Here is a 26,779-nt window from a genome sequence, read left to right on the forward strand (position 1 = left end):
GTATAAAATGGGAACTTTCAGAGTGGCTATGAGAATTAGAGAGGAGAATACAGGCAATTTCTGGCTTGGGGCCTAACTCACAGTAAGTGTTCAATAAATTGTAGTTATTTGAGTCATGATAAAAGTAACTGCGAGCGATTTGCTAGGTCCCCAAACACTCCCTGTGTTTTCTTACTGCCGTCTTTCCCCACAATGGTCCCTCTGCTTGGAAGGCGGCTTTCCCTTCCCTCTACCAAACCAACATGTCCAAACCCAACCCCCCGTTCTAGGAAGCCTTCCCTCAGTACTGTTCCTTGCCTCCCAGCACCCCAGCTGCTGTGGGCTCAGAGCCCTGGGTGACAGCCCTCGTGTTGGAACAATGTCCCAGGTGTACGCAGGCCTGATTCCTGCCAGCGAGTTGGTTTCTAAGTGGAACCTGAAGTCTTGCTTCTGATATCCTGGGCAGCATAGAGTTTCGTCTCCTGCACCCTGCACAGGGCCCTTCCTGGGTCTGCAGGTGGAAGGATGGTGACCATGTGCTCTTCCACTTACCCACAGCCCACCTGGAGGGACCATGACAGGCACCTGGCACGTTTAACTTTTGACTCTTGGGTCCGTTGGGAACTCCATTGTGCAAACTATGCTAACCACTCACTTGGCTACAGGCCAGCCTTGCAGACTGTGGGCCAGGGGATTTGTGGACAGTTTAGAGGGATTCCTAGGGAGGTCGGGAGGTGGGGGAATTGAACAGAGGGAGAGGGGCTGCAGCATGGGGTCGGCCACGGGCTGGCAGCCCTGCTCCCCAAGCCCTGGCTCACTGTGTGATTCTGGACAGACCACTACCTTTCTCGGGGCTTCAGTTTCTCCACCTGCAAACTGCACTGCAGGGGTTCCTGTGGTTCTCAACCCTGGCCAGGCATTAGAGTCACCTGGGAAATGTTTAGAAAATACAGATGATTGGTCTCAACATGGACCCGTTGTATTGGAACCCCTGAGGGATTGCGGGATGGATCCTGGGTGGCGGTGTTTTTCAAAGTTCCCTAAGCAGACCCTAATGCATAGCTAGGGTTGAGAACCGCTGGATTACACTGAGGGCCCTTTAACCCTGACACTTTCTATTCTCAGAGGCTAAAAATACTGTGAAACAAAGAGCCCCTTTCCTGCAGAATAATACTGGTTCTTTGCTGTGGGGCAAAAAATAAATAAATAAAATAAAATTGTTCTCTTTAAAAAGTGCATTCTTTATTTAAAATTTTGGATCTGGATGATATATAAAGAAAATAGGTCCTATTGGTGAAAATTAGGCTGCCAAAAAAAGTCCAGTCTGAAAATATTCACTGGCCGTGAGCTTGAGAGTGTCCACGGGATGGATGGCAAATAGCTTCAGTCACAGAGTGATTCTGCCTCCTTCCTGCATCTCAACTCTGGTGTCAGAATCAGCTGCAGAGATGCCAGCCTCCTGCTTTAGCTGGGTCCCCACAGTCTGCCTCAGGGACTCTACTCCCTTCACCCCAAATGGCCATCCATCCTCAATTGGCTCTAGATCTGAACTGAAGAGGTATATGAGTCCTTTAACGTTTAATTGTTGCTGCAAATGTACAAACTCAACATATACTTTGCGGTGTAAAACAAAGGATGATCTTGGCTCAGTGAAAATCAAAGATGCTATAAGCTTCCTCCATTCTAGGACCCCTAACAAAATCCCAAGCTCAGGGGGCATAAAGGGCTCTGACAGGGAGACGGGACACTTGGAGCCAGACTTGGCTTTGCCATCACCTCCGTGAGGAATCTTGGGGAGGTCCCATCCCCTGGCTGGGTCTCGCTAACACAAATGGACAGGACAAGGACATCTCCATGGCCTCCAACTCTGTTTGACGATCCTGCAACTGCTTTGAAGGGTCTTTCTCATTCTAAGCTAAAAGCTGTTGCATGAGGCTTCCCCTCTCAGGTCCTGGCTCAGCCTGAAGGCTGCATCGATTCTGCTCCTGGTGGTTCCTCAGAGATGGGAACATGGTGATTTTGGGCCTTGGTCCTGCTCTTCTCCAGGAGGGCCAGCCATTCCTCAGGGAGTGATTGTTCCCTCCCACCCCCTCTGCCCCCCATATGGTCACTATGGACCGGGTCTTTCTCCTCTCACTGGGGTAGGAGCAGATCGAAGCCGCACCCCTCAGCAGCACTGAGCAAGACAGACTTGTGCTTCCTTGCCCTGAATCCTCACACACACTTGTTTCTGCCTTTACAAAGAATATGCCACTGCTACGTGTTTAATAAATTCAACTCCATTGACCTTTGTTTTGAGATTTTTAACAGGCTGGGTGGACACTGTCCAAATGCTGTGAGTATAACCCTGCCAAGGATAGCTTTGTCCATGGACTTACTCGAACTGGCCTAGGGGCAGAAGCTAATACCTGATGGAATGAAGGCACATACAAACACAATAGGTTATTTGCACCTAGAACAAATTTTTTTCTCTTCTCCTTGGCTAATTCCCACTGGTCCTTCAGAATTCATCTTGGATGCCATCTCTCCCAGGTGGCATCTTCTAGCCTTCCTAGAATCTGCCAAGTGGAGCCAAACGTCCCTTCTCTGAATGCCTTTCTCACATATCACATGCAGTCGGGGTCCTGTGTCTGCTCCCCACTAGACCCGGGGCTCCCTGAGAAAAGGGGCTGCGTCTTACCCATCTCAGCACACACTGTGCCCAGCCAGCACCTGGCATGCAGATGCCAGGAAATGACTATTGAGAAACTTCAAAAGCCCAAACCATAGGACCTCTCCCTTAACTCCCCCAAAAGAATTTAACCACCTCAAAATTAAAAACTTCTGTTCAACAAGGACTTAAGTTTACGACAAGTGATCAAATGGGAGATGTTTGTGAGCCTAAACCCAACAAGGCATTGATATCTAGGTTACATTAAGGAACTCTTGCAAACCCCTAAGAAAAAGATAGTACCCTCAAAATAAATGGGGTCAAAGGATCAGAACAGACAATTAACAAATGTCTAACAAGCACAGAAGAAATGCCCCAACTTTTTAGTAATCAGAGAAATGATATTTAAAACCACAATATATTAGTTTATACCTTTAGATTGGCAAACAATGAGAGATGAGTGTGTTGGGAACACTGAGTGTTGGTGGGAGGTGGGGACACAGAAATCCTCACGCGGGTGGGAGTACAGACAGGCAGGCACGTTGAAAGAGCCATCTGGCAGATGGTAGGCACATTGCATTCACACACCTTCCGACCCAACAAGTTTGCTCCTGGGCATTTGTACTAAATAAATGCCCAGTTGGGTTCTTAAGGGGACCTGTGCAAGGAGCCTCATTATTGGTGGAGGCAGGGAGTTGAGGTGACCTGGGTGTGTGTCACTGGGAAAGGGGATGGGTGCAGGGTGGGTGCGCCCCATGGAGTGAGCAGTGAAAGCCACGGTCTAGGTGGACACACAGGAACATGGAGGCATCTTACAAAACAAAGTGCTGAGTGAAAAAGAAACAGAAACAGAAGAGATATATAATCCAGTTGCATTGACGTAAATTCAAAATATACACACGAAAAACAGCAACACACATTTTGCAAGGGCATGTACACACATATGCATTAAACACTTAGAACATCTGCCTTTCATGGGAAGGAGTAAAATATAAATGAGGGAAATAAGAGTATAAACAAATGAACAAGCGGGGCTTTCATGGACCAATGATAACATCGTATGGAGTGTGAAGTGTGTCCTAAGGAAGAAAGATTGTACTTTTCTCAAGAGATTCTGGACGGGGTTAAATCTGGGGTCATTGTCAAGAGGGCTCAGGAGAGGAGAAGGAAGCCAATAGTTGCCATGGACTTTCTCTGTGACAGTCACCAAGACAGGAACATTCATAGCCTCATGACATTAAATTCTCACCATCACTCTCAAGGCAAGGGAAACGATCATCTTTTTTTTTTTTTTTAATTATTTTCAAATAAATGCTGAAATGATGGCTCAGAGAAATTAAGCCACAGTACCAAGCTAGTAACTATTAGACATGCCTGCTTCAAAGCTCATATACTTTCCACATGATAGTAGATGAGTTCCCCATCACTGGAGGCATCTAAGCAGAGGGTAATGCTATAAAGGAGAGTCAGGGATCCCTTCATCATAGAGAATCTAAGGCTCAATGAGACACAAGGCCTGCGAAATAATGCTGCCTTCCAAGCCATCTTGTGCTCCCTGAAATGTAGGCCTGGATTTTGAGGGCTAGGAGGTGTCAAGGTCACGGTCAGGCTCTTAGCCTGAAAGAACCCACACTCACATGTGTCCTTCCATTCCTCCTGACTCACATCCTTGCCCAGCTGGTGGACAAGTCTCCACTCAAATTCAGTGGCAGCTGACAAACTGGCCTTCCCAGACCCACAGCTTGGTGAAGAAAGCTACAACACAGGCCTTGACAGAGGAAAAAGATACTAAAAATCAGCCTTAGGAGTCTCACACTAGGGTCAAACCTGCTCCGCAAGTTTTCTAGTAGGTTCTGGGAAATTCTCTTCCTGCTTTCATAGGCACTGGCACTCAGCCAGAGAGATTATGAAAGCCCTTTAGGGAGGGGTGAGGGTGGTGCTCGTGGTGGGGACCATTTCTATTCAACTTGGCTTCCCCCAGAGGACATGGTAAAGTGCCTGGCAGATGCTTAGGGAATTTGCACTGCATAGAACCATATCTGTTACCCTGAAGACCAAATGGTAGCTAATGTCTGCAAATGGGGAAGACAAGCCTACATTTCACTAGGTACTTTCTGAATGCCCATTATGTTGTTAGGGTGATGGAAGACCCCATCCCTTCAAATCAGCTGCTGAAATATAAAACTCCAAAGTCTGAGTCCTTTACGTTGCACAGAAACAGCGTGAAATTCAAGCACATCATCATTCACTGAGATTCTTACAAACAGGCCTAATGAAGGCAGGGACGACAAGTTAGAGCACAGATGCTGAGATTTCGCGAAGAACAGCATAAACAAGGCTCTAATCATGGCGTCACTCAACTTCCTTCCCTGCTGCAAATTCTGAGCCATGTTTAGACTTTGGCAGTAACATGGGTTCTTTCTTCTCTTAAGGGGGAAAAAAAAGCCAATCCCCTAGCATTCATCCTCATCTCATGTGGTTTCAGTGGAAGTCTGCGATGGCATGGGGGAGGTGCTCGGAACTTGGAATTGAAAGCTGATGCCCTCTATCCCCAAGGTGTGTGGCCAACGGGATGCTAATACCTGCTTACCTACCGCCATGGGGAGCGCCCTCAGAACAGTGCCTGAAACAAGGGTAAGCACGCACATACTTTATTTGGGATGTGATCCTAGGATACACTGGTAGGGGTGTAGGGAGGTGAGACAGGAAAAGGAAGGGAGCCAGTACAAGGTGCATTAATGAGCAGCTGTCAGTCCTCAGCTGACATCTGGGGACAGAGTAGGACATATCGTGGAGTTCTTGAAAATTTCTACCCAAGGGGAAAGGATGCTGGGGGATTTATCCTCTACTTCTCATTTATCCCTGGCTCAGGGCTGCCCCTGGAAGCCTTAACTCCCTGGACATTTAACCTGCTACTTGCACAGGGTGAGAGATGCAGGTGCTCTTAACAAGATGCTTGCCCTGAACCGCAGATGCTCGGAGGCTACGGGTGGGCCACCAACGGCCTCTACCACACCTACTCTCCAGGACTGCCCTGATGGGCGGAGCTAAGGGCTCTGGGAACCCTCAGAAATGGAGCAAATGGAGGGAAACTGGGGGTGAAGAAGATCGTTCTTTGGGCTCTGAAACCCTCTCTGGATTCAAAATGCCTCAGTCTCAGGAGGGGTCATGGAGCTACCCTTAGCACATTATTTTAGCATAATTCTGTTTACCCAGCACTCCCAAGTTTGTAAAAAAGATAGTTTCTCCAGCCTGAAAAAACAATGGCCACCATTGTGAATTAGCTTCAGTTCACATTTCTGTTGCCAAGGCTAACTGCTGTTTACTGGACATTCTGCCTCCACTTAAGTCGTGGGAAACCACGAAGTAATTGAAGATGTTCTTAAATGTCCACAAGTCATATCCCTAACCGATTCAGTAAACATTTACCAAGAGCTAGGCAGGAGCCAGGCAGCAGGCTAGCTTGCAAAGTGACTAGTTTTCTGGCACTAGAGAGTTTATAGAGGGAAAACACATTTGATCCTTAAAGCAGCCCAAGGAGGCAGGCAGGGCTGGCATTACTGCCATCCCATTGTCCAGAGGAGAAGACTGAGGCTCGGGGAGATGAAGCGACTTGCTCAGGAGCAGACCTTGCAATGGGAACCCCCACTGCTGGGGCTGGCTGTTTGTGAATCAGCTCTCTCATGAACCCTGCTGTCCACTGTCCCCTCTAAATAAAAGGGAAGGAGGCGAGGGAGGAAAAGAGTGAGGGGGAGAGACAGAGAATGGCAGAAAACGAACATGTTGACTCCATTTAGAAGCCTTTTGCAAGGTCAATGGTATGAGGACGGCCTCTACCACACCTACTCTCCAGGACTGCCTCACCTACTCTCCCAGGGTTAGGGGTAGGCTCACCCTCTGGGTAAATTCCCGGAAGGTCCCAGAAGATAGAGTCTGGACCAGCCCCCCTTGGAGCGGGAGCAAGAGCCCAGAGAAGGAATAAACTCACTGTCCCACAGTGAGTCTGTGCTCACCCAAGCATGTCTGTTCTCCTGCTGGGCCTCAGTTTGCCCTCTGTGGAATGAGATGATCACCAGGAGCCCTTCTGTCTTGAACAGCCTATTTAATAATTCAATGCCCCTCCATCCTGGCAGACAAGGCACCTCTGAGACCCTATGAATTTGATAACTAACTAGTGTGTTGATGTGAACATGACCCAAGCATCCCTCTGTCAACAGGATCAATGTCTGTTTTAAAAACACAGAAACAGGAGCATCTCCCAGGCCCAGCTCTGACAGTCAATAAAAGCTGGACACATATATAGTGAAGGGAGAGCACTCAGGCCTAGGTAAGCCGCATAGGTTAGCCATTAACCAGCTGTGTGTCCAAGGCGGGAATATTGCCCTTACCCGGGCTTCAGTTTCCCCATTTATCCCATAAAGTAGTGGGATGAGATCATCTCTAAGGCCCTACCCCATCTGACATCGTACATATCATTAGGTGTGGGGAAGAGCTACAGTGGTAGGAGGCAGACAAAAAGGTACCTGGGGGGTGGTGTGTGTCAACACACCAAGCAAATCTGGATTTGCCCCAGTAAAATGTCATAATTTTCAACAAAGTGCTAATCATAATTGCTACTACTTGCTGAGCAAGAAATGTATGCACATATTTGTCTGTGTGATCTCATCTAGCTCTTCCCACATCTTAAGGTAGGTAGGATTATGTTTTTATTTGACAGATGAGGACATCAAGGCTCGCTGAGGCAGTTCCCTTGCCTGATGTTCTACTGCAGCCTGAGCTCAGATGAGTCAAACCCACCTCTGAACTACTGTTTGCTACACTGCTTTCCTTATAAGTGCTGGTAAATTGGAGTTGGTGTCTAATCCTAACATTGGGGGAAAAAGCAATAATGTTGGCATGCACTTGGAGCTGTGATCAGCCAATCAATATTTTACAAAATATTACCCTGGAATGATATAATTTGAGCACTGGAAATGTGACAAGGGAATTTAGTTGCAATCGCTCAAAAAAAAAAAAAGTATCTTTGCCAAGATGCTTACTTTGTTCAACCAATGAAGAAGTAAGCCTTAACAAATGGGAAAATAATTACATTTGCCTAAAATTACATCTTTTGTGCATGTCAGAGAGCTGACATGCATTTCAATTACCTGCCACGAGAAGACAAATGGGTAAATCTGCAAGACTGCATTACGGAGCAATAGGACCCAAGAACACCTCTCCTGACTGGTCTGAATCCAGTGGGGATTTGTCTGAATGGATCTGAGTAACTCAATTTCATTTTTCGCTTTCCCCTGGATGACTTTGGGATCTGCTCAAAGTAAGTTGACACAGAAGGCATGACTTCCAGAAACATGCAGATGCTGAAAAACACTGTCTGGTGGTTCTGGCTAACAGCCCTGTTAATGACTACACTGAGCTAAACGGAGGTGTCTGTCTAGAGCAGGGGTGTCCAAACAGCGGACCGCGGGCCAACTGCAGCCCGCAATCCATTTTTAATTGGCCTGCAGCAAATTCCAAAAATATATTTAGATTACTTAAATAAACCAGGTGAGGGAATATGTACTTCAGCTGGAGTGAGTGGCCCAGCTGTTTGTGTATTTTACCGCATACGGCCCTTGGTGAAAAACGTTGAAAAAAGTTTGGACACCCCTGGCCTAGAGGAATGCCCAGCCCTGCTCCTCACGGATGCCCTGTGGGCTCTGACAAGAACCTGCCCCTTTCTGGGCCTCTATTTCCTTCTTATCACATGAGAAACTTGGCATGGATGATTTTTGAGGCCCCTTCCAACTCTCATAGCAGAAAAATCCAACAAATGATCTGGTTTCTTACAAAAAAACAAAAACGATAAAGGACCTGTAAGTAGTGTGTGGGGGGTGATTACAGGTTAAAAGAAATTATAGAGACACATTAACCAAATGCAAAGAGTGGACCTTGTGTGGATTTTCCAACAAAGCAACTGGAGAGACATTTTTGAGATAATCGGAGGATCAACATAAGACTGGGAATGAAAGGATATTAAGAATTGTTGTTAACTATTTTAGGTGTGATGATAATAGTATTGTGGTTATGTTTCAAAACTCCTTATCTAGTAGAAATGCATACTGCTATTTTTATAGATTGAAATGAGATAATGTCTGGGAGCTGCTTTAACATATTGGAGCAAAAAAAAAGGGGGGGTGGAAGGATAAGTCAAGATAAAACAAGACTAGCAAAGTGTTAATAATGGTTGAAGCGGGGTGATGGGTAGATGGGTTCACTATGCTATTCTCTCATTTTAGAGACTGTTTGAAAATTTCTATAATCAAAAACTAAAACAATGCAAGCTTTCTCAGAATATTAGAACTGTCCACGTCCACATATCCCCACACCTTCATGAGCCTCTCAGAGTCACGTGGGAAGACTGAACAGGCCTGAGAAGTAATGCAATTGAGAAAAGATATTTTAAATAGGTTGAAATTAATGTTTGCACAGAGAAGTGTTTTCTATTGACTCTGTTTAGTCTTATCTGGAACATCATATTTTCATTTCTTTTGATATATTTTATTGCATAAACACAACATCCTTGAATATAGAATTCATCAACTAGAAAGAATAAGCATTAAAAAGCCTACCTTGAAATTGAGTAAATTTAATAGTCCCCATTCTCTCCCCGTTCCGGAACACAACTTGACCCTAAAAAATGAAGCACAACAAACAAACAGGAATAAAAGAGAAATGCTATATTAGCCCAGACACTACTGATCTCAACTGAAATTCATTAATTGTACAATGCAATTATTAATATTGGAGAAAAAAACAGACTCCCATTACATTGCAGATGCAAAATTAAACTAATTGTTTTTAAACTGCTTGTGACTTTATCTGGTTAATTTGAGGAGCACAGAATCAATAATGGAACTAACACATGTGAATTAAAGCCGAGATATACATCATCATTATCATCACAGCTATTTATTAAACACCACGTTTCCTGTGTTACACTGGGACAAGGTCCTCCAGGGTGCTGGAAAGACAGAAGCAGAGGTGAGGCCCATGGAGCCTGGCCCTGACTCTGCTCCCGTGTCCCTCCCATAAAGATGTGTGGCTTTGCTGTGGCTGTTGGGCTTGGGGACCAGAGAGGGGCTGGAAGTTGGTCCGAATTTCTTATTAAGGACAGAAAATGTTTTTGTAAGTTCTTCCTGGGTGGTGATGTCAGCCTCAATTATAACTGGGCAATGAGGCAGCACAAAGTTAAGCTTCTTGAGCCAGGGAGACCTGACTGGTGTCACAGGCAGCTGAGCCCCCCTCTTTAGGAACCCCAGGGGCTAAAGACTGTCATCTGTCACATCTGCTTTGCTGGCTGATACCAGGGTTCCATATGCTGGGCTAAATAAACTGGGAACATAAAGGTGGGGTGTGGTCTCTCCTTGCCAGTTTAGGTTCCGCCTAAAATTCTGCACCCATGCAAGGAAATTAACATACATTATATCAATGAATTTTATGACAAGCCCGAGTGGAAAGGGGAATGATCCTGATTTTACAGATCAAGAGACTGAGACTGAGGGAGGTTAGGCCCTTTATATGAGGTATGATCATAAAATACGGTGAATGTTTAAATTTAAAAAATGTATTACAGTAAAAGACACATTGCCATCAGTCCCCCTCAAAATACTCCCCCTCTCTTCGAACACACTTATCCCATCATTCTTGCCCTTTCTGAAGCAGTTCTGGAAGTCCTCTTTCATGTGTGTCTTTAGTTGTGCTATCGTGGCTGCCCTGATGTCCTGAATCGATTCAAAATGTTTACCTTTCACAGTCATTTTGTCTTTGGGGAAGAGCCAGAAATCACACAGTGCCAGATCTGGTGAATAAGGAGGGTGAGGACACACTGTAATGTTTTTATTTGACAGAAATTGCTGTACCCGAAGCGATGTGTGACACGGAGAGTTGTCATGATGGAGGATGAAGTAAAGACACTCACAAAAGAGGACTTCCAGAACTGCTTCAGAAAGTGGCAAGAATGGTGGGATAAGTGTGTTTGAAGTGTGTTCGAGGGGGAGTATTGCGAGGGGGATTAATGGCAATGAGTCTTTTATTGTAATACATTTTTTGGCAATTTTTTTAAATTAAAGTTTATTGGGGTGACAATTGTTAGTAAAGTTACATAGATTTCAGGTGTACAATTCTGTATTACATCATCTATAAATCCCACTGTGTGTTCACCACCCAGAGTCAGTACATTTTTTTAATTTAAACATTCCCTGTATTTTTTGATCATGCCTCGTATAAGGTCACTGCAAGTGAGGCTGCTGTAATTCACCTCTGAGTTTGATTTTAATGCCATGCTACTTCATGCTATAGCATGTTGTTTCTGATCCAGAAATAAATTCTTTCCTACCTTTCCATTAATGTGACATTAGGAAAAGAAATGGTCTTAAAGGTACACTGCTTTACTCTCTCAGTTACGCTCTTACATCATCAGGTAATAGCACAGACAACTTCAGATCCCACTCAGTCCTCAGGAGAAAAGTGCCAGAAAGTATCTTCCCTTGGTGGAAACCCCAAGTCTGAGGCCCTGCGGCGTTTGGCACAAAGAGAATCACTCAACCTGTTCTCAGAAGTAGAAACACCTTCTAAGGCCACTTTGACACCTTTTTGAAATCCTGAAGACAGCTCTGAGTAGTATCAGTTTGAAACTAACGCCCGCCGTATTCTATATTTGGGAGATGGGAAGCAATTCCCTGGCATGTGAAAACACTTCAGCGGAAGGTGAGATAGGAGCTGTGATTTTATTTCTAGAGATGACTGAAGAACACAGAACCTCTTCCAACAGGATCACATTTATGCAAATGGACCACTTTGCAGGGGTAGGAAAGATGCAGAAAGGGTCGACAAGGAGGCCGTTTCTTTGTTTGACAAAGTCAAAGATCTAACTAGTTCACCTATTTCCTGCCAAGCTTTGAAGAATTCCAAAGACGTCTATGTCTAAAATGTGGACAAATTCTGCAGAATCCATATTAGTTAAGTTAAAAAAACATATGGAATAGTATACAAAGCTTGGACCAAATGGAGTGGAGTACGGGGTGGGGATGAGAAACAATCTTCCTGTACTTTTCTGCTTTATTTTCCCCTTTTACTTTTTAAATAAAACTAATTAGTCCAGCTTTGAAGTGAGACCTGTCATACTTTATTTTACATACAATAAGCATTTTTACTAACAGTAGCTCCTCCCAGCTCCTTAATTCCTCAGGTAACGCAGCAGAAGGAGGCCAGCGTCTGAGTATCCCAAACCTGGGTTCAGTGCCCCCTTGGGCAAGTTCCTGGACACCTGAGTTATGGACCTAGCATAGCACCTGGTCTACGACAGGCACTCAGTAAATGGCAGTTGTAATTTTTATTTAAAAACATTTAATAGAAGAGAATTGAAATAAAAAAGATTTTAAACACCAGAAAGCTTTCCAACCCTTGGGAAGAGATTTTATTTTCCACATCATGTGATTTCATCTGGCAAAGGGGTAAACTGCCTTTATCCAAGGTGTCCCCACCTTTCGGAAACATCAGCCCCCAGGTGACTGAGTTCCCAAACCACACTGTGCGCTCTATCATGGGAGAAATCTGAGAATTCTGATTGTCATGATGGACGCACAGATGGGTGACTGACTATACAGAGAGGCTGCACCAAAGAAGCCAGGAAGCTCTGGGAAGCCCCCTTCTGAGGAAGATATGGCATGTGATTCTTTCCTGAAGGAGTTACCGCCACACCCAATTGGAGAGCTGAAGCCAACTCTCCTACCGTGACCATGGCTGACTGGATAGCACCCCTGTCCCAGCTAAGCCGAACTCGATTAGACTGGACATGAGGAAGGCCACACACGAGTCAGGTGATTTTCATGAAATTCTGCCCGATAAGTATCCTCCATATTGGAACGTGGCCAACTCATACAACATCCATCCACAAACATTTACCTACCCTGGGCCAGGTATTCTTCCAGGTGCTGATTCTTGCTCTTAGCTTTATATTTGATTAGGAGGGACGGACAAAACAAATTTGCCAATAAATGAATAAGATAATCTCAGTCAGTGAAGAGTGCTGTGAAGAAAATAAAAAGGGTGTGGCTGGGTGAGAGGAGTAAATCTATTGCATAGCCAGGAAAGACCTCACCGCAGAGGTCATGTAAGAGCTGAGGCCTGCATGGCCAGAGGGAGATACCCCAGGCAAAAGGAAAAGCCAGGGCAGGGCAAACGCCCTCAGGAGGGAAAGGAACAGAAAGGGCCAGCAGGAGGGGCACAGTGAGCGAGCAAGGAGGTAAGTAGGGCCAGAGCACACTGGACCCGGAGGACATCACAGGGTTCTGGAGCACAGCCAAGAGCCTCGGAGGTTAAACAAATAAGTACTATGATCTGAGATAAGATTTGAGAAGATTGCTCTGGCTGCCAGATAGAGAATGGACAGTACTGTGTTTTCCTGAAAAGAAGACCTAACTGGAAAATAAGCCCTAGCATGATTTTTCAGGATGACATCCCCTGAACATAAGCCCTACTGCATCTTCTGGAGCAAAAATTAATATAAGACCTGGTCTTATTTTCGGGAAACACAGTGGTAGCATGGCAAATGAGGAAGCAGAGAAATGGAGAGTCCGGCAGCCAGTAACCCATGTGTGAGGTGACAGTGGCTTAGGCTAGGGCAGTGGCCAGATTCTCTCTTGCCACCTCAGAGTACATCGCAAGGTGGCTGAGAACTGTGGCCTGAGCAGCAGTGGATTTCCATTCTACTCCTGCCATCCCGAGCAGTGGACACGCTGGATGTGCTGCCCAGGGGCCCTCTGGACAGGATCAGGAGGGAGGCACTCATTTCCTCAGCTGCCAACATCTTGGCTGCTGTTGAGTTGCCCTGCACCCAAAGGGAGCTGTGTCAAGGTTATGCCCCTTCCTGAGGACCATCCTACATTCAGTGGTCAATGTGAAATGACATCAGTCTAGCCCCTGCATCTCAATTCAGGACAATTATGAAGGACCATGGGATCCAGAGATCACTGTGGGGTGGCTGAGGCTATGCTGGCTGCTGTACCCCATTTCAACTTGTCCCTCTGCCCGATCCTACTTCACTTCTTCTCTTCCAGGTTTTGTTCCTGAGATCGCTCCCTGACAAACTTCCTGTATGTGAGTCTTTGTATCAGAATCTGTTTCCTGGGTAACCCTATCTAAGACACCTGCTATCAAGGGTCACTGGAACTATGTCTTTCTTGCAACATGAAGGAGCCTGAGTGATGAGGCCCTGGGAACAGAGGCAATGGATTCTGACTGAAAACCATGCAGCAACTAGAGAATCATGACATTTATATACACATATGCTCCAGCGTCACTGTGGCCCGGTAGTTCAGCCAGGCCAGCTGGGCCGGCTTTGGTTTCTTAAACCCCAGTTTGAGCAGGGATTTTTTTCCTCTCTTCCCCACATACGTATTCTTTATGCATATATAAATGTCATGACTCTCTTTAAGTTTCTTCAGTATGCGATCCCAGGACTGTAACTGAAGATCGTCACATCCACTCAAGACTAATCCACATGGTGCATTAAATTCCAAAACAATGGAGTTTGGTAACTCTGGCCGGGGTGGTGGTTGATACCTATCTGCCTGTTAGCTCACGATCCACGCTCACTCTTCTATGTCCTCTGTGCTGCAGGGGCCCAAAGCCTGGAAACCACATTTCCCAGAATCCCCTGCCAGCTGGTTTCCATTTAGGTTCTGTTAATCAGAAGCATTCATGGGAGATTAGAAAGTATGCATAAGGGAAAAGCTATTTTTTTTCTGCTTCGGTTGCAGCAGCAGGAACTCTGAGTGATTGCAGGTGTTTGGGGACCCTGGCTGCCCTGCACTGTCAGAGTGGGGGTGCTCCTGCCTGCCTGCAATGTGGCCAATTGTAGGGTCTCCAGAGCAGCAGACACAGCAGTGGCAGGAGCCTCAGAGGCCAGTGTATTTGGGCCCCCATTATTTTATTTTCATTCCAAATGGGATCTATGGTCATTCTTATCCATTATCAATCAGCAAGCAATCAAGAAAATGGAAACCACTTTAGGCATTTCAGAGGCAATGGACATACTATTTCCCTTTTTGTCCCTCCAGCCCAAGGGGGCTGGCTCTTTCTGTAAATACTTATCTCTGGTGACAGTACCCACCTGTTTTGTTCCTCCATTTCTTCCAACAAAGTTGTAACCAGTTCCCTGTATTAACCCTGTATTAAATTTCCCTCTGAAATGCCTGAAACCAAATGGCTGGTTTCATTTTCTTAATTGCATGCTGATTGATAGTGGATTCTAACTTCTGAGGAGTTGATAAGAATGACCAAAAAACTCATCTGGAATGCAAACAAAACAATGGAGGTAAAACCCGAAGTGGATAATTTATAAGGATTTTTGTTTTCCTGGAAGAGGTGTTGCTAATGTCAAAGACAGAAGTCTGTTTCATAAAAGTCCATCCAACTAACATTTTAGGTTGAATTGGGAGCCATAAAGCTGCATTTTCTTTTTCAGAGAAATCTTCGGAATGCATAAGCTAACATAGATAGGGAAAAAAAAACAAGTTTCAGCATTTACCAGACAAGAGTAAATACTACTCTCAGTGTGACCTTGGACAGTCATGGAGTGTTTACGAGCATTAATTCTCCTATTTGAAAAATAGTAAGAACAACACCTGCTTCTCAGGATTGTTTGTGAGAATGAAAGAAGACAATTATGAAAAGGGCATAACCCAGCGTTGGCATACAATAAAGGGTAACTTATAATTCCACCTGATGTCTGTTCAGAATCCCCAGAGAAATCAGTGGAGAGTAAAATGTATTCTAACGATTTCAGAAGCCAGTAGGATTCATCGGCCTCCTTTTAGAAAAATTAATTGTTACCATTGTTCATCTTTAATGTGTTACTACTAAGCGTGAGTAAATTTCACTCCAACGACAATTTATGAATTGTTTGGGCCAAGCCTCATGTTGGTCTCTTTCAATTTCACAGCAGAGGGCAGAGATGTCCTGCCCTGAAATGATCTGATGTCTGGCTGGAGCTGGAGGCTAAACAGAGTGAGGACTCACTTGGCTCAGCTGACTCACGGGGAGTCCTGGGCCCACAGAGGGACAGTCTTTAGGGCAAGATCTCCTTCCTTAATATGACTCTAACTCCACTCTTGTCTCTGGACAGTTGTGTTTGTCTTTGGGACGTGTGAGCATGCATGCTCATCTGAGTGTTTGTTCTGTGCTGTGGGGAAGCAAGATGTACCCTGACATATCATGCAGGCAGCGACGTCTCTAAGGAGATGGAAGAGCACTGGGGGACTCTGGTTGGCTCGCTGGATGGGGAAGCATATCACTATCTGTGGATGATCCAAGCCCACCTTGGACCATTCTGCTGCCAGCCCTCCACCCAGGACGATACTGGTCTCAAATGAACAATGGGGAATTTGAGAAAACACCGAGGATAGATTGCTGGTCAGATTGTCCATAAAGGGTAGAGATCCTCATCGTGTAGGCTTGGAGAAGAAGGTACCCTCTGTTTCCCAAGGGATGGCAAGACTTAAAAGAGAAATACCAAATAATTGGGTATTTGGTACATCCATGCACATATTCTGCAAAGATGAAAAAAATTTTTTTTTTCTGCATGTCTCCTTGGGCTATTGGACAAGTCGTATTTTGTATACTATTTAAAATATTGTCCTATACTGCAAGTTCTATTGATAGGCCCAAGTCTTGAGGAAAGTTTGATCCATCCATTGAGTCTTGAGCAGTAGGTTTGCAGGGAACTAAGAGGAGGGGCATGATGGGAAGTGTGATCTGCCCCACTGTCACCCTTCTGTTGATAGGTAGTAAATGGAGAGGTGTCCTTCTGCGGGGCCATGACCAGATGGCCCAAAGGGTTCAAGTGGTGGCCAGCCACAAAACAAGTGATGGTTTAAGGCAGGGAGAGGCATTGGGACCAAGAGGAGATGGCTGGATGGGTGGCCAAAGAGTGGTGGGACCAACTCCTTCTCTTTCCTTTCAGTAATACTTCAAGCATCAGGCTTGTTTAGAATAGCGAAATATCAGAAATGAAGGAAAGGTCCAAGAAATACAACAATAGTGAAGTCAACTGTGATAGACACGTGATGAACTGTTATGGCACATGCATTTAATCAACCAGCACTATTGAGCACCTGATGCGTGCTGGGCATGTGACAGGCTAGGACCAGTTCAAGAGTGGGCAAAATCAACATGGTCCTAGATTGCATGGAGCTTGTAGTGTGGTGGGAGATACAGGTATTAAACAACAAAGACACCAACAGATATATAATAATAAACTATAATAAGTGCTATAAAGGAAAAGAAGAGGATGCTGTAAGAGAGAACTACAACAAGACCATAATTTAGACTGGAGGTCAAAGAGGGCTTTTCTGGGGAGGTGGCATTTGCACTGAGACCTGAAGGAGCTAGCTAAGTGTGAGGGGAAGAGTATCCTGGGAAGAGGGAATTACAAGTACAAAAGTCCTAAGGCAAGGAAGAGATTGGGGAATAGGTGGAGCTGAAACAATGCCCCACGGGGCTGAAAGGGGTAACTGAGTAGGAGATGAGCATAGAATGTGATTGGCAAGGTGGACAGGTGCAAGGTCCTGCAGAACCTTATAGGTTGTATCAAGGACTCTGGGCTTAATTTTTAATGCAAGGGGAGTCACTGAAGGGTTTTAACCAAGGGGTGAATTGATCCAAATTATATAGACTTAAACATTGTATTATAAAAGATTTGAAAAAGTGATATTCTGATTGTGCAGACACTGGCTAGTTGTTCACTAAATCCATTTCCTTTTCCTCCTGGGCACATGGTTAGACTGCATTTTCCAGCCTCCCTTACAGTTAGGTGTGGCCACGTGATGGTTCTAGACAATGGACTGTGGGTAGAAGTGGCACATGGCATTCCAGGTCTGGCCCATGGAAACCTCCCACAAGACCCTTCATGCTCCCTCACTTCCCCCATCTGCTAACGAGATTCACAGGATCTATCAGAGAGCTCCAAGACCTAAGGAACAGTGGGGGACATTAGACAGAGCAGAACCATTATGTGGAAAGGCTCTCCACCAACCAGAAACATCTACTTTAGACTTTGCATAAGAGAAAAATACATTTTTACTGTGATAATCCACCAAGATTCTCAGGTATCTTTGTTACAGCAACTAGTGTTATACATCCTAACTAATACCATAATGCAAGTAAAAAAGGATAAAAATTATATATATGTTCACAATTATATAAAAATCACTCCTACCAAGTCAAAATGTTAACACTGGTTGTTCTTGGGTTGTGCAATTATGGCTTTTGCTTCTTTTTACTTTTTAATATTTTCCAATATCTTATAATGAGCATGTATTATTTTAATAACAGGAAAACTTTATTAAAAACTTTTTTTTGAAAGGATGTTATAAGGAGGCACATTTTATACAGGCAAAAATAGCACCATCGTCACCAACAAAATAATACTCTCTCTTGGAATAGATTAATTTCTACTGACAGCTTCGAGTTTTTCTGAGTAAGAGCCAGAGATCTATGCAAGCATAAGCACATTTCCCCCTCAACTTAGAATAATGGAAAGAGCAATGAAAAAGGGGCCTGAAGATGTAGATTCAGGCTGCACTCTACCATTTTCTAGGAAGGGAACCTGGGGCAAGTCCCTTCTCATCTCTGTTCTCAGGTTTCCCTCTGCAGAACATACAAAGCTAACATTCTTTAAGTTATTTTTAGTCTGCCGAAACATTTGTGCATGTTATCCAATATATTTTTTTCTGGGGTTCTCCTTTATTAATAAATCCTCCAAAACAACCCCAATGGGATGAAATATGTATTATTATTATCTCCGTTTTACAGAGTAGGAAACCGAGGGATTGAGAGGTTAAGAAATTTGCCTAGGGTCACATAAGTAAGAGGCAGTAGAACCGGAACTCAGCTCAGACAAGTCTGACTTCAAGCTCATGCTTCTAACCACATAGTATCTTGCCTCCCTTTGCAAGAAGCAGTCACTGATCAGAAAACGAGCTCTTTGCAGGGGATGAGAGTGAGTCCCAATCAGCCTTGGGCAGAGGAAGGAGTAGGGGTAGAGTAGGAGGTAGGTGGAGAAGGAGGGAAGGTAGCTAGTCAGGGATGTGGTGGTAAATGTGTAAAAATGGGCTTTTTTGGGGAAAGGGGGGGCTCTGATTTGAAATGTTTGCCAATTTCCTCGATGTAAATACTCCCACCAAGGCAGATTTCAAGCTATCAATCATTTAACGACTGGATCACTAATTCCTGATCACTTAACCACTGGCTCTTGGCTCTCTGGGGAGCCGTAGGAGCTGGCTCCAGCACTCCAGTGATGAAGCCAGTCCTTTCTGGCTTCCATATTAGAAACGGGAAGGGAAAAGCAAAATGCCTAGTTTTTACTTGCACATGGGCTGGGTGAGACTCTCTTCTCAGAAATGGGGTAGGGGGCTTCAAATCAGAATGGGAATAGCTGGAGAGAAGGGGCTTGTTCTGGTTATCTATCTATTGTCTCAGCTCCCAAAACGCCCTTCTCCATGGTGCTCTGGGATGCTGGGGCTGGGATTCTGAGAGCCACGGCTCCCAGACACCCCTCCCATTAGCTTCTGACAGGAGAGTGGAGAGCAGGAGAGGGGAGAAGGATTCAGGCATCCCTGTTTCCCTGCTCCTGTCAGGGTCCTGCCTCCAGCTTCTTTCCACATTCCCAGCCCCAGTCCTGCTACACCCCCTTAGAGGTGCCAACAGCAGTTGGTCAGTGCCTCTCCTCAGCCATCTGAATACCAGCTGTGTGAGCCTTCTCCTTGGGGCGCCTGGGTTCTGGAAACCTCACCGCCTCCTTCCATTCTCTAGCTCTAAGGATGGTAACTCTTTCTTTCATCAGTTGGTATCTCTGGACTGCTTCAGTGGTCCTTTTATATTTCTTTCTCCTTCCAACACCTATTAAACATTTCTCTATATTAAATCCTCTCTGATTGAAATGCCTAGTGATTGGGGTTTCTGTTTTTCAGATAGGACCCCCATCCTCTCCATGTACCATGTGTCCCTAGAGGACTTGGTCCCCTCCAAGCACAAGCCCCACATGTCAGGCCCCAATGAAAATGGCCTTTCCCACTCATGTCCTTGATGGGTGCTAGCATGCACCTGCTCTGCCCCCACCTCAAAGGGTGCCTGTGGCTTCTTCCTCTACCCTGAACTGCATATCATAATCACCTCTTGCGGGGATGGCGCCCCCTCCAGGGCAAGAAGGAGCTCTTTCCTCTTCCAGGCCTGGGAAAGAGCAGGAGTGCAGGACCATTTGTTAAACTGCATTGAATTGAGTTGAATGAAGTGGGTTCCCTAGTTTTGAGGGCACTGGAGCAGGATCCCTTAGGAAGAGCTATGAAGGAGAAGAAGAGGGAGAGAGAGAGGACACTGCACAAGAGCAGGGGCTCAGGTAGCTCCATGGTGTGAGAAGGACAGAGAAATAAGCATTGCCCAAGCGGGCGGAGGAGACAGTTATCACAGAGGCCCAAGGGTTATCACAGGTCAGGACATCAAGATGCCTCTGTGGGATACTGGTATTGGGGGCCTGTGTCCCCTGGGCTTAGCATGGGAAATGCAGGGCTTCAGTCCCGTTTTGTCAACTCCCTGTGTCCCATAATCACGTTCCTTCCTCTCTCTGGGCCTCGATTTCCTCACATATAAAACGAAGGGGCAGTTGCCACATACTATAGTAGTTGAGAACTTCCTTGCGGACATGTTGTGCTTATGCCAGGCCCTAGGGAGTTGCAATGACTAAACCAAAGTCCTGCTCTTCTAGAAGCTACCAGTCTAATGGGGGTGACAGGTTTGAAAAAAAAAAACACCCACAAACAATTACAAGGCAGTGTGATAACTGGTAGGAAAGGGTGGTTACAGAGGTTTGTGGGAGCATAGGGGAAGGGCACCTCTCTCATGAGGGAATAGCTTGGAGGGGACAGAGAAGAATCGGGGTGAGTTAAGCAGGCAAGGAGGACGGGAGAGGCCATGTTCTAGGCAGAGGGAGCAGTATATGCAAATGATTGGAGACAAGATGGCTTTCTGGAGAACCGAAGGAAGGGCAAGGTGCTGTGGGTGGTATAAAAGAGGCAGGGGGCTGGTGGAGGCAAGTAAGGCAAGAGCCACATCAGGCAGAGCTTTGGACCTCATGTTCCAAACGGGGCTGTGGAGGGTAGTAAGCCAGGGGGTAATGAGTCCAACGTGCTCTTTAGAAAGAAGGAAATCCTGCCATTTGTGACAACATGGATGGACTGGAGGATGTTATACTAAGTGAAATAAGTCAGACAGAGAAACACAAACACTTTATGGTATCACTTATATGGAAAGTCTACAATAGTTAAACTTAGAGAAACAGAGAGTAGATGGGTGGTTGCCAGGAGCTGGGGGAGATATGGGTAGATGTGAAGGAGAAGTGGGTCAAAGGGTACAAATTGTCAATTACGCATGATGAGTAAGCTCTGGGGGTGTAATGTACAGCACGGTGACTGCAGTTAATACTACTGTACCATGGACCTGAAACTTGCTAAGAGTATAGACTAGAAGTGTATTCACCAAAACAAACAAACAAACAAACAAAAGATAGGAAATGGTAACTGTGAAGTGATGGGTGTGCTAATTACCTTGATTGTGGTTATCCTATCATAATGTATACACATATCAAATTATGAAGTTGTACTCATTAAATATAGACAATTCCTATTTGTCAAGGATACCTCAAAAAAACTGAAGAAGGAAAAGGTGATTTTGACTGCTGTGTGGGAAATGGATGGGCACAAGGGCAAAACTGGAGGCAAGGAAGCCAGTTAGATGTCATTGTGGAATCCAAGGGAGAGGCGAGGGTACCATGGATGGAGAAGAGTCCATGGTTCAAAATATGGGAAGGAGGTGGAATCGATAGGGCTTACGGGTGGCCTGGATGTGAGGGCTGAGGAAGGTGGAGAAGCTGAGAACGGTTTTCCAGTTTGGGCAGATGGATGGATGGTGGTGCCAATCCTCACCTGCATACTCAGCAGAGGGGAGCTGGCTGGACCAGCGAGTGGAGTTCCTGGGTGTGTGGCTGAGCCAAGGGAGACATGTAGCTAGCTCGAATGCCACGCATCATGAGGCCTCCTCCAGGCTTTTTGACCCTCTGCCCCCAACCTCCCTTCTTTCCTGGTCATTTGCAGATGCAAGCATCCCCATGATTAGAAATATTTAATTTTGCTTTACTGTATGTTCTATTTTTGTTAAATAGATTGGTCTCCACCAGGAAAACCAAATTGCTGACCAGTCAAGCTAAAAGTCTGAGACATGCAATTTGCAATCTGTTGGAATCTTCACTTTAAGCTGGGGGGGGGGGCTGTCGATTGGCCTGGGGGTGGGGGTGGGGTGATGCAGGGCTCAAAGGAGACAGCTGGTACAGGAATAGTCCAGGTGTGAGGCCAGGGGGCTCAGGCTGCCGGGTGGCCAGGTAGAAAGACTGAAAGGCACAGAACAGAAATTGTAAAGGGAAAATTGGCAGGATTTGGGAACTCACGGACAGGTGATTCAGAAGAGAAGCTGTGGGGCGGGGGTGTGCTGCAGGGGTTCTAGCCTAGGGTCACCTAAGCTCTTTGGTCACAGGCTCTCCTAGGGTGTCAGGAGATAAAGCTTACATTGTGTGAAAGCCAGGCTCAGAGTGATCTTGTGTAGGAAGGAACCTTGACTAGTCTCCTGGGCGGAAGGGAAGACCCTCACTCAGCGTGCACCTGGGCAGACAGCAGTCAGGGCCGTCGAGGTAGGCCAGCCGCTCTGCTGGAGAAAACAGGAGGGAGTTATTTTTCCAGCAGAGAAGAAGGCCAGAGAGGAGTGGGAGGCAGGACAAGACCGCAGGAGGAGAACTGTCCCCTAAAAGAGGGTGGGGTGGCCGAGGATGAACTCGATCCGCAGTAAGTAATGTCCAGTTTGAAGTCATTCAAAGGACATTTTATGGTCCAAACGCTTCTCTGCCTGTCCCCCAAATCCTCACTGGAACCCCTCACAAGTCCTCATAAAACGGAGGGCTTTTTGGTTTGTTTGCTTTTGTTTTTGTGGCTGTCATAATCAATGTGGCCGAGTAGAGTAAAACATGAGGGATTGTGGGATTGTCCAAATCCTGAGTGAATTCTGCAGAAACAGCACCATGAGAATGAGAGTCCCTGAGAATGGGAAGAAATCTTAAGGTTAGTTGTGGGCACCCTACAACTGAGCAATGGGGCTTCCTGACAACCTCCAGGCTCTAATGACTGAAATCAGGTTACACATCACATACTACGGTTGGGCAGGAGGCTCTTCAAACCTTGAATGTGACTGTAAAATGGGGTGTGTGTGTGTGTGTGCACGTGCACGCACTTGAGTACATGTGTATGTGGCAGGGCAATGGCAAGCAGCACTGATGTGACAGGCTCCCAGGCTTGTCCCAGCCCTAATGGCCCTCAGCTCTGAGTACCAATGAGTCATCACTCTCACCTCCCACCTTGGAAGCAGCAGGTTGGGCTAGCAGATAGGTGCCCCTGGCATGGCTGATTGCGAAGCAATTCTCCCTCTTGGCTGGGCTCCCCTACTAGAAACCCAGATGGCTTGCTTCGGGGGTGGGGACTATTCACTTGGCTGCATGGGCTAAGCCTAAAAATCTTCCATCAACTAAAAAAAAAATCTTCCATTAATTCTGGGAAGGAAAGAGACAGGACTTAGCAGAGGAGAAAACAAGAAGGGAGAGAAGGGCTGCTGTGTTGATAGCCTGATGGGTTGGCTCAGGCTGACGAAGGGTCAGGAAGCTACTTGGAGCCGCAGAATGCCAGGGGTAGACCAGGGCAAACACAGTGGGTGTCTTAAACTGTTTTCAGGGCTGGGGGGAGGCCCAGCTGAAGCTGGGGAGACAGATACAGAAACCCCTTTGGGTAAGATGGGGTCTCTCTTCTCCCCTCCCACCTCTGGTCTGGGTTTGAGGGGGTCTTCACTCCCACCCACAGTGGCTCTTCTCAGACCCCTGCTCAACTTATGGGTCCCGCTGCTGAATTCAAGAGTTACAATTCCTTCCAGTTATAGGATTTCCACCTGGTTTATAGCTGTCCACTTTATAGTCGGCAGTTATTTTTCTTGCTCAGCAACTGATCCCTTTTGGATAACAGTAGTATCCTGATTTTCATTTAGAGATTATGCCAGTCAGGGTCTGTGACAGCCACTCTAAGATGGCTCCAGTGATTTTTGCCTCCTGGTAATCGCACCCTTGCAGTCCCCTCCCACAGCAAATAGGGCTGGCCTGTGGAACGAGTAGGATACCACAGAAACGACAGGGTGTGATTTCTAAGACTAGATCACACAGAGACACGACAGTGTCAGCCTCGCTTTCTTTCGGATCACTCATGCTGTGGAAGCCATCACCATGTCATGAGGATTCCCAAGCAGCCCTATGGAGAGGTCCATGTGGTGAGGAACGGAGTCCTTCTGCCAATAGCCAGCATCATCTTGCCAGCCATGTGGGTGAGCTGTCTGGGAAGCAAATCTCCAGCCTCAGGAAGCCTTAGGATGACTGCAGTCCCACAGACATCTTGCTGCCTATATAGAAGAGACCCCAACCTAGAACCTTCCACCTAAGTCACTCCTGACTTCCTGACCCACAGAAACTGAGACAATGAAAATTAATTGTTGCTTTAAGCTGCTACACTTCGGGAGAATTTGTTATGAAGTCATAAATAATGACTACAGGGTCACAGGTGGAAACGGAATTTACACTGGGGGTTCAAAAGAAGAGACTTTCTTAAGAACTAGTTGCAGAATAAGACAGCAGCTAAGGGAAGGGGATACACCCCAGACCAGCAATGGCAGGAACTGTTCCATACCTCAGAGCAAAGGGGCAAAGGAAGAAGCAGTGGCCTCCGAACTTTGTCAGCGTGGGAGACACACAGGAGAAACCACAGCCACGGAGGGAGGGGCAGCAAAGCAGGGCGGAGGTGGCACTGTGACCTCTCTCTCTCCTCTTGGCCTCCAATCTCCTGCCTGTACTCCCCACTGGCCCATCCCCACCTGAGCCTGAAGACAAAGGATCCCAGGTGATGCCGACCATCGGACCAGCCTCCCAGGGCCCAGAGAAGGGCAGAAAATGGGTCTGTGGGAGGATAGGAGAAGAGAGGGTTAAAACCAACACAGAGACCCAGCTGGCCCCACTCTCAGCCTTGTTCTATGAAGCTGACTTTCTGTCGGGTCGGATCACAGGACTTAGACTAACCCAGTCAGAGCAGTCTATCCTCCAGCTGCAGTGATTAGTTCAGGGGTCGACATGTGACCCATGTTAGGCAATCAAGGCTAAAGGGACACATTTTCAGGGATTTTTGTTGGTGCTACTGGGACATGGGCTCCTTCTCTTGTTGGAACTGGTGCTGTGGGACCACAAACCACGAAGAGGCCGAGAATGGAGTTGTCATAGGAGAAAGCAGACCCAGAGGTGGAGAGATGGAGACGCTTCATCCTGGACTCCACTGTTATCTTTGGTTAAGCACAGTTTTCTATTACTTGCATCATAAGAGTCCTGGATGAAACTTCTCATCTCTCTGGGGTAAACTGGATAGAGATCATTAATTCCATTTTACAGATGAGGAAAATGAGGTTTAATTCTCTTTGTCGCTTGGCAACCAGCTCATTTAAATTCCCAATTAAGTTCACTGTACTAGCCTAGGTTTTTAGTGTATATTTTGTGTGCTCATTGTATGGTTTTACATTTTTGACTTCTATTTCAGTAGCCTCGATGTATACATGCCTGTTATTCAAAGTTGCTTCAAACTCTCTTTAGAAGTAGATGGCACTCAATTATTAATCGAACAAGCAAACAAGGCATCACTCTGGAAGATTTTCCGAGGCCGCCCATCTTGCAGGCAGTCTACTGGAAGGAATGACGGAAGCAGGTCCTCAGGTCTTTCCTTGCTCCACGTCAGAAACGTCCTCCTTTCAGAAGCTCTTTTTCTCTCACTTTCATCTTCTTCCTGCTTCCTCATTGAACTGACAGTCCTTGAAGGGCTGTGTGAAGGTTGTTAGTAGGCAGGTGTGCACTCAAGGCTAACCTGCTGAGGACAGACCATTCCTTTGGTGGTCCCAGGGAGTTTGGAACAAAGCAAGGGCACTTTTCAATTTGGTAGGTGAGGTAAGAAGGAAGACATCTTCTCCTGACTCCGGAGTTGGTCAAAGTCCTTTCAATAGCTTCCTACGACTGACACAATCTGCCCCCTGACTTCTCTGACAGTGTCTCCAACTTCTCTTCCCCTCACTGACACTGTCCCAGCCACTCTGCCTCCTTGCAGTTCCCACACACTCCAGTTTCTTTGCTTGCTTAATAATTTTTGATTAGATGTCAGACTCCTCATTGGGTGCTCAAATACTCCTTAAATATTCTTAAGCTTTGCCTGGGACATAATTAAGCTACTAGGAAAGAGTCTGACCCTTTTGAGGCCTGCTTTTAAGCTCTGTAGCAGGAACAGCTATCTTTAGTCTAAGGTTAATTTTACCCCACCACTGAGACTATATCCTTCTGAGTATCTTCCAAAAATTTTCCACCATGGCTGGTGGGAACATAAGTGATTCCTGGCCCTGCTTTCAGGATCCTTCTGCTTGTCCCTTTCTGCTAGCTCTTTCCCTGGTCTCAGGTAGTTTCCTCATTATACAGCACGTGCTGATGAGTACACAGCTGAGGATTTGAGGGGACCCATCTGCAGCTCCCCACTGCTCTCTTCTTTCCATGCAGCTCTACCTGCAAATTCTAGCCTTCTTGGTCTCTCTAAACCTAAATTCTCAACTCTTTCTCCTCCATTTGGCAAGACAGCTGGGCTCTGTTTGGGCCCCCCACCTCCTCCCTGTGCTGTGACCTGGAAACTCTCCAGGCAGTTACCCGGGCAATCATAAGGTCTTTTGTGTCCCTTCTCTCAGGGGTCCCTGTCCTCTGCTGTCTGTAATCCAATGTCGGAAAACCGTTGTTTCACAGAATGTTTTGAGACAGGGTTTTTAGTTGTTTAAAGCAGGAGGGTAAATCCGCTCCCTAGTACTCTTCCATCTTGGCTGGAAGTACAAGCTCCCCGACCCCAAGCGCTCCAGATATTCCACCCTAAGCTTTCGTAGGGCTGCCCTCTGCCTGGATCACTCTTA

The 26,779-nt window shown here is 46.2% G+C and overlaps 1 protein-coding gene across 1 annotated transcript in view; it reads right to left on the bottom strand.

Annotated features, from left to right (window-relative positions):
* Window positions 1-26,779, bottom strand: part of GABBR2 (gamma-aminobutyric acid type B receptor subunit 2) — a 335,814-nt gene that overhangs the window by 86,065 nt on the left and 222,970 nt on the right. Inside the window, exon 8 of the mRNA XM_081067695.1 lies at window positions 9,241-9,301. Within this exon, the coding sequence (XP_080923821.1) occupies window positions 9,241-9,301 (61 nt within the window). The remainder of the gene's footprint in view (window positions 1-9,240; window positions 9,302-26,779) is intronic.

The sequence above is a fragment of the Rhinolophus hipposideros genome (assembly GCF_964194185.1).
Source record: "Rhinolophus hipposideros genome assembly, chromosome: 11".
NCBI classification, from domain to species: domain Eukaryota; kingdom Metazoa; phylum Chordata; class Mammalia; order Chiroptera; family Rhinolophidae; genus Rhinolophus; species Rhinolophus hipposideros.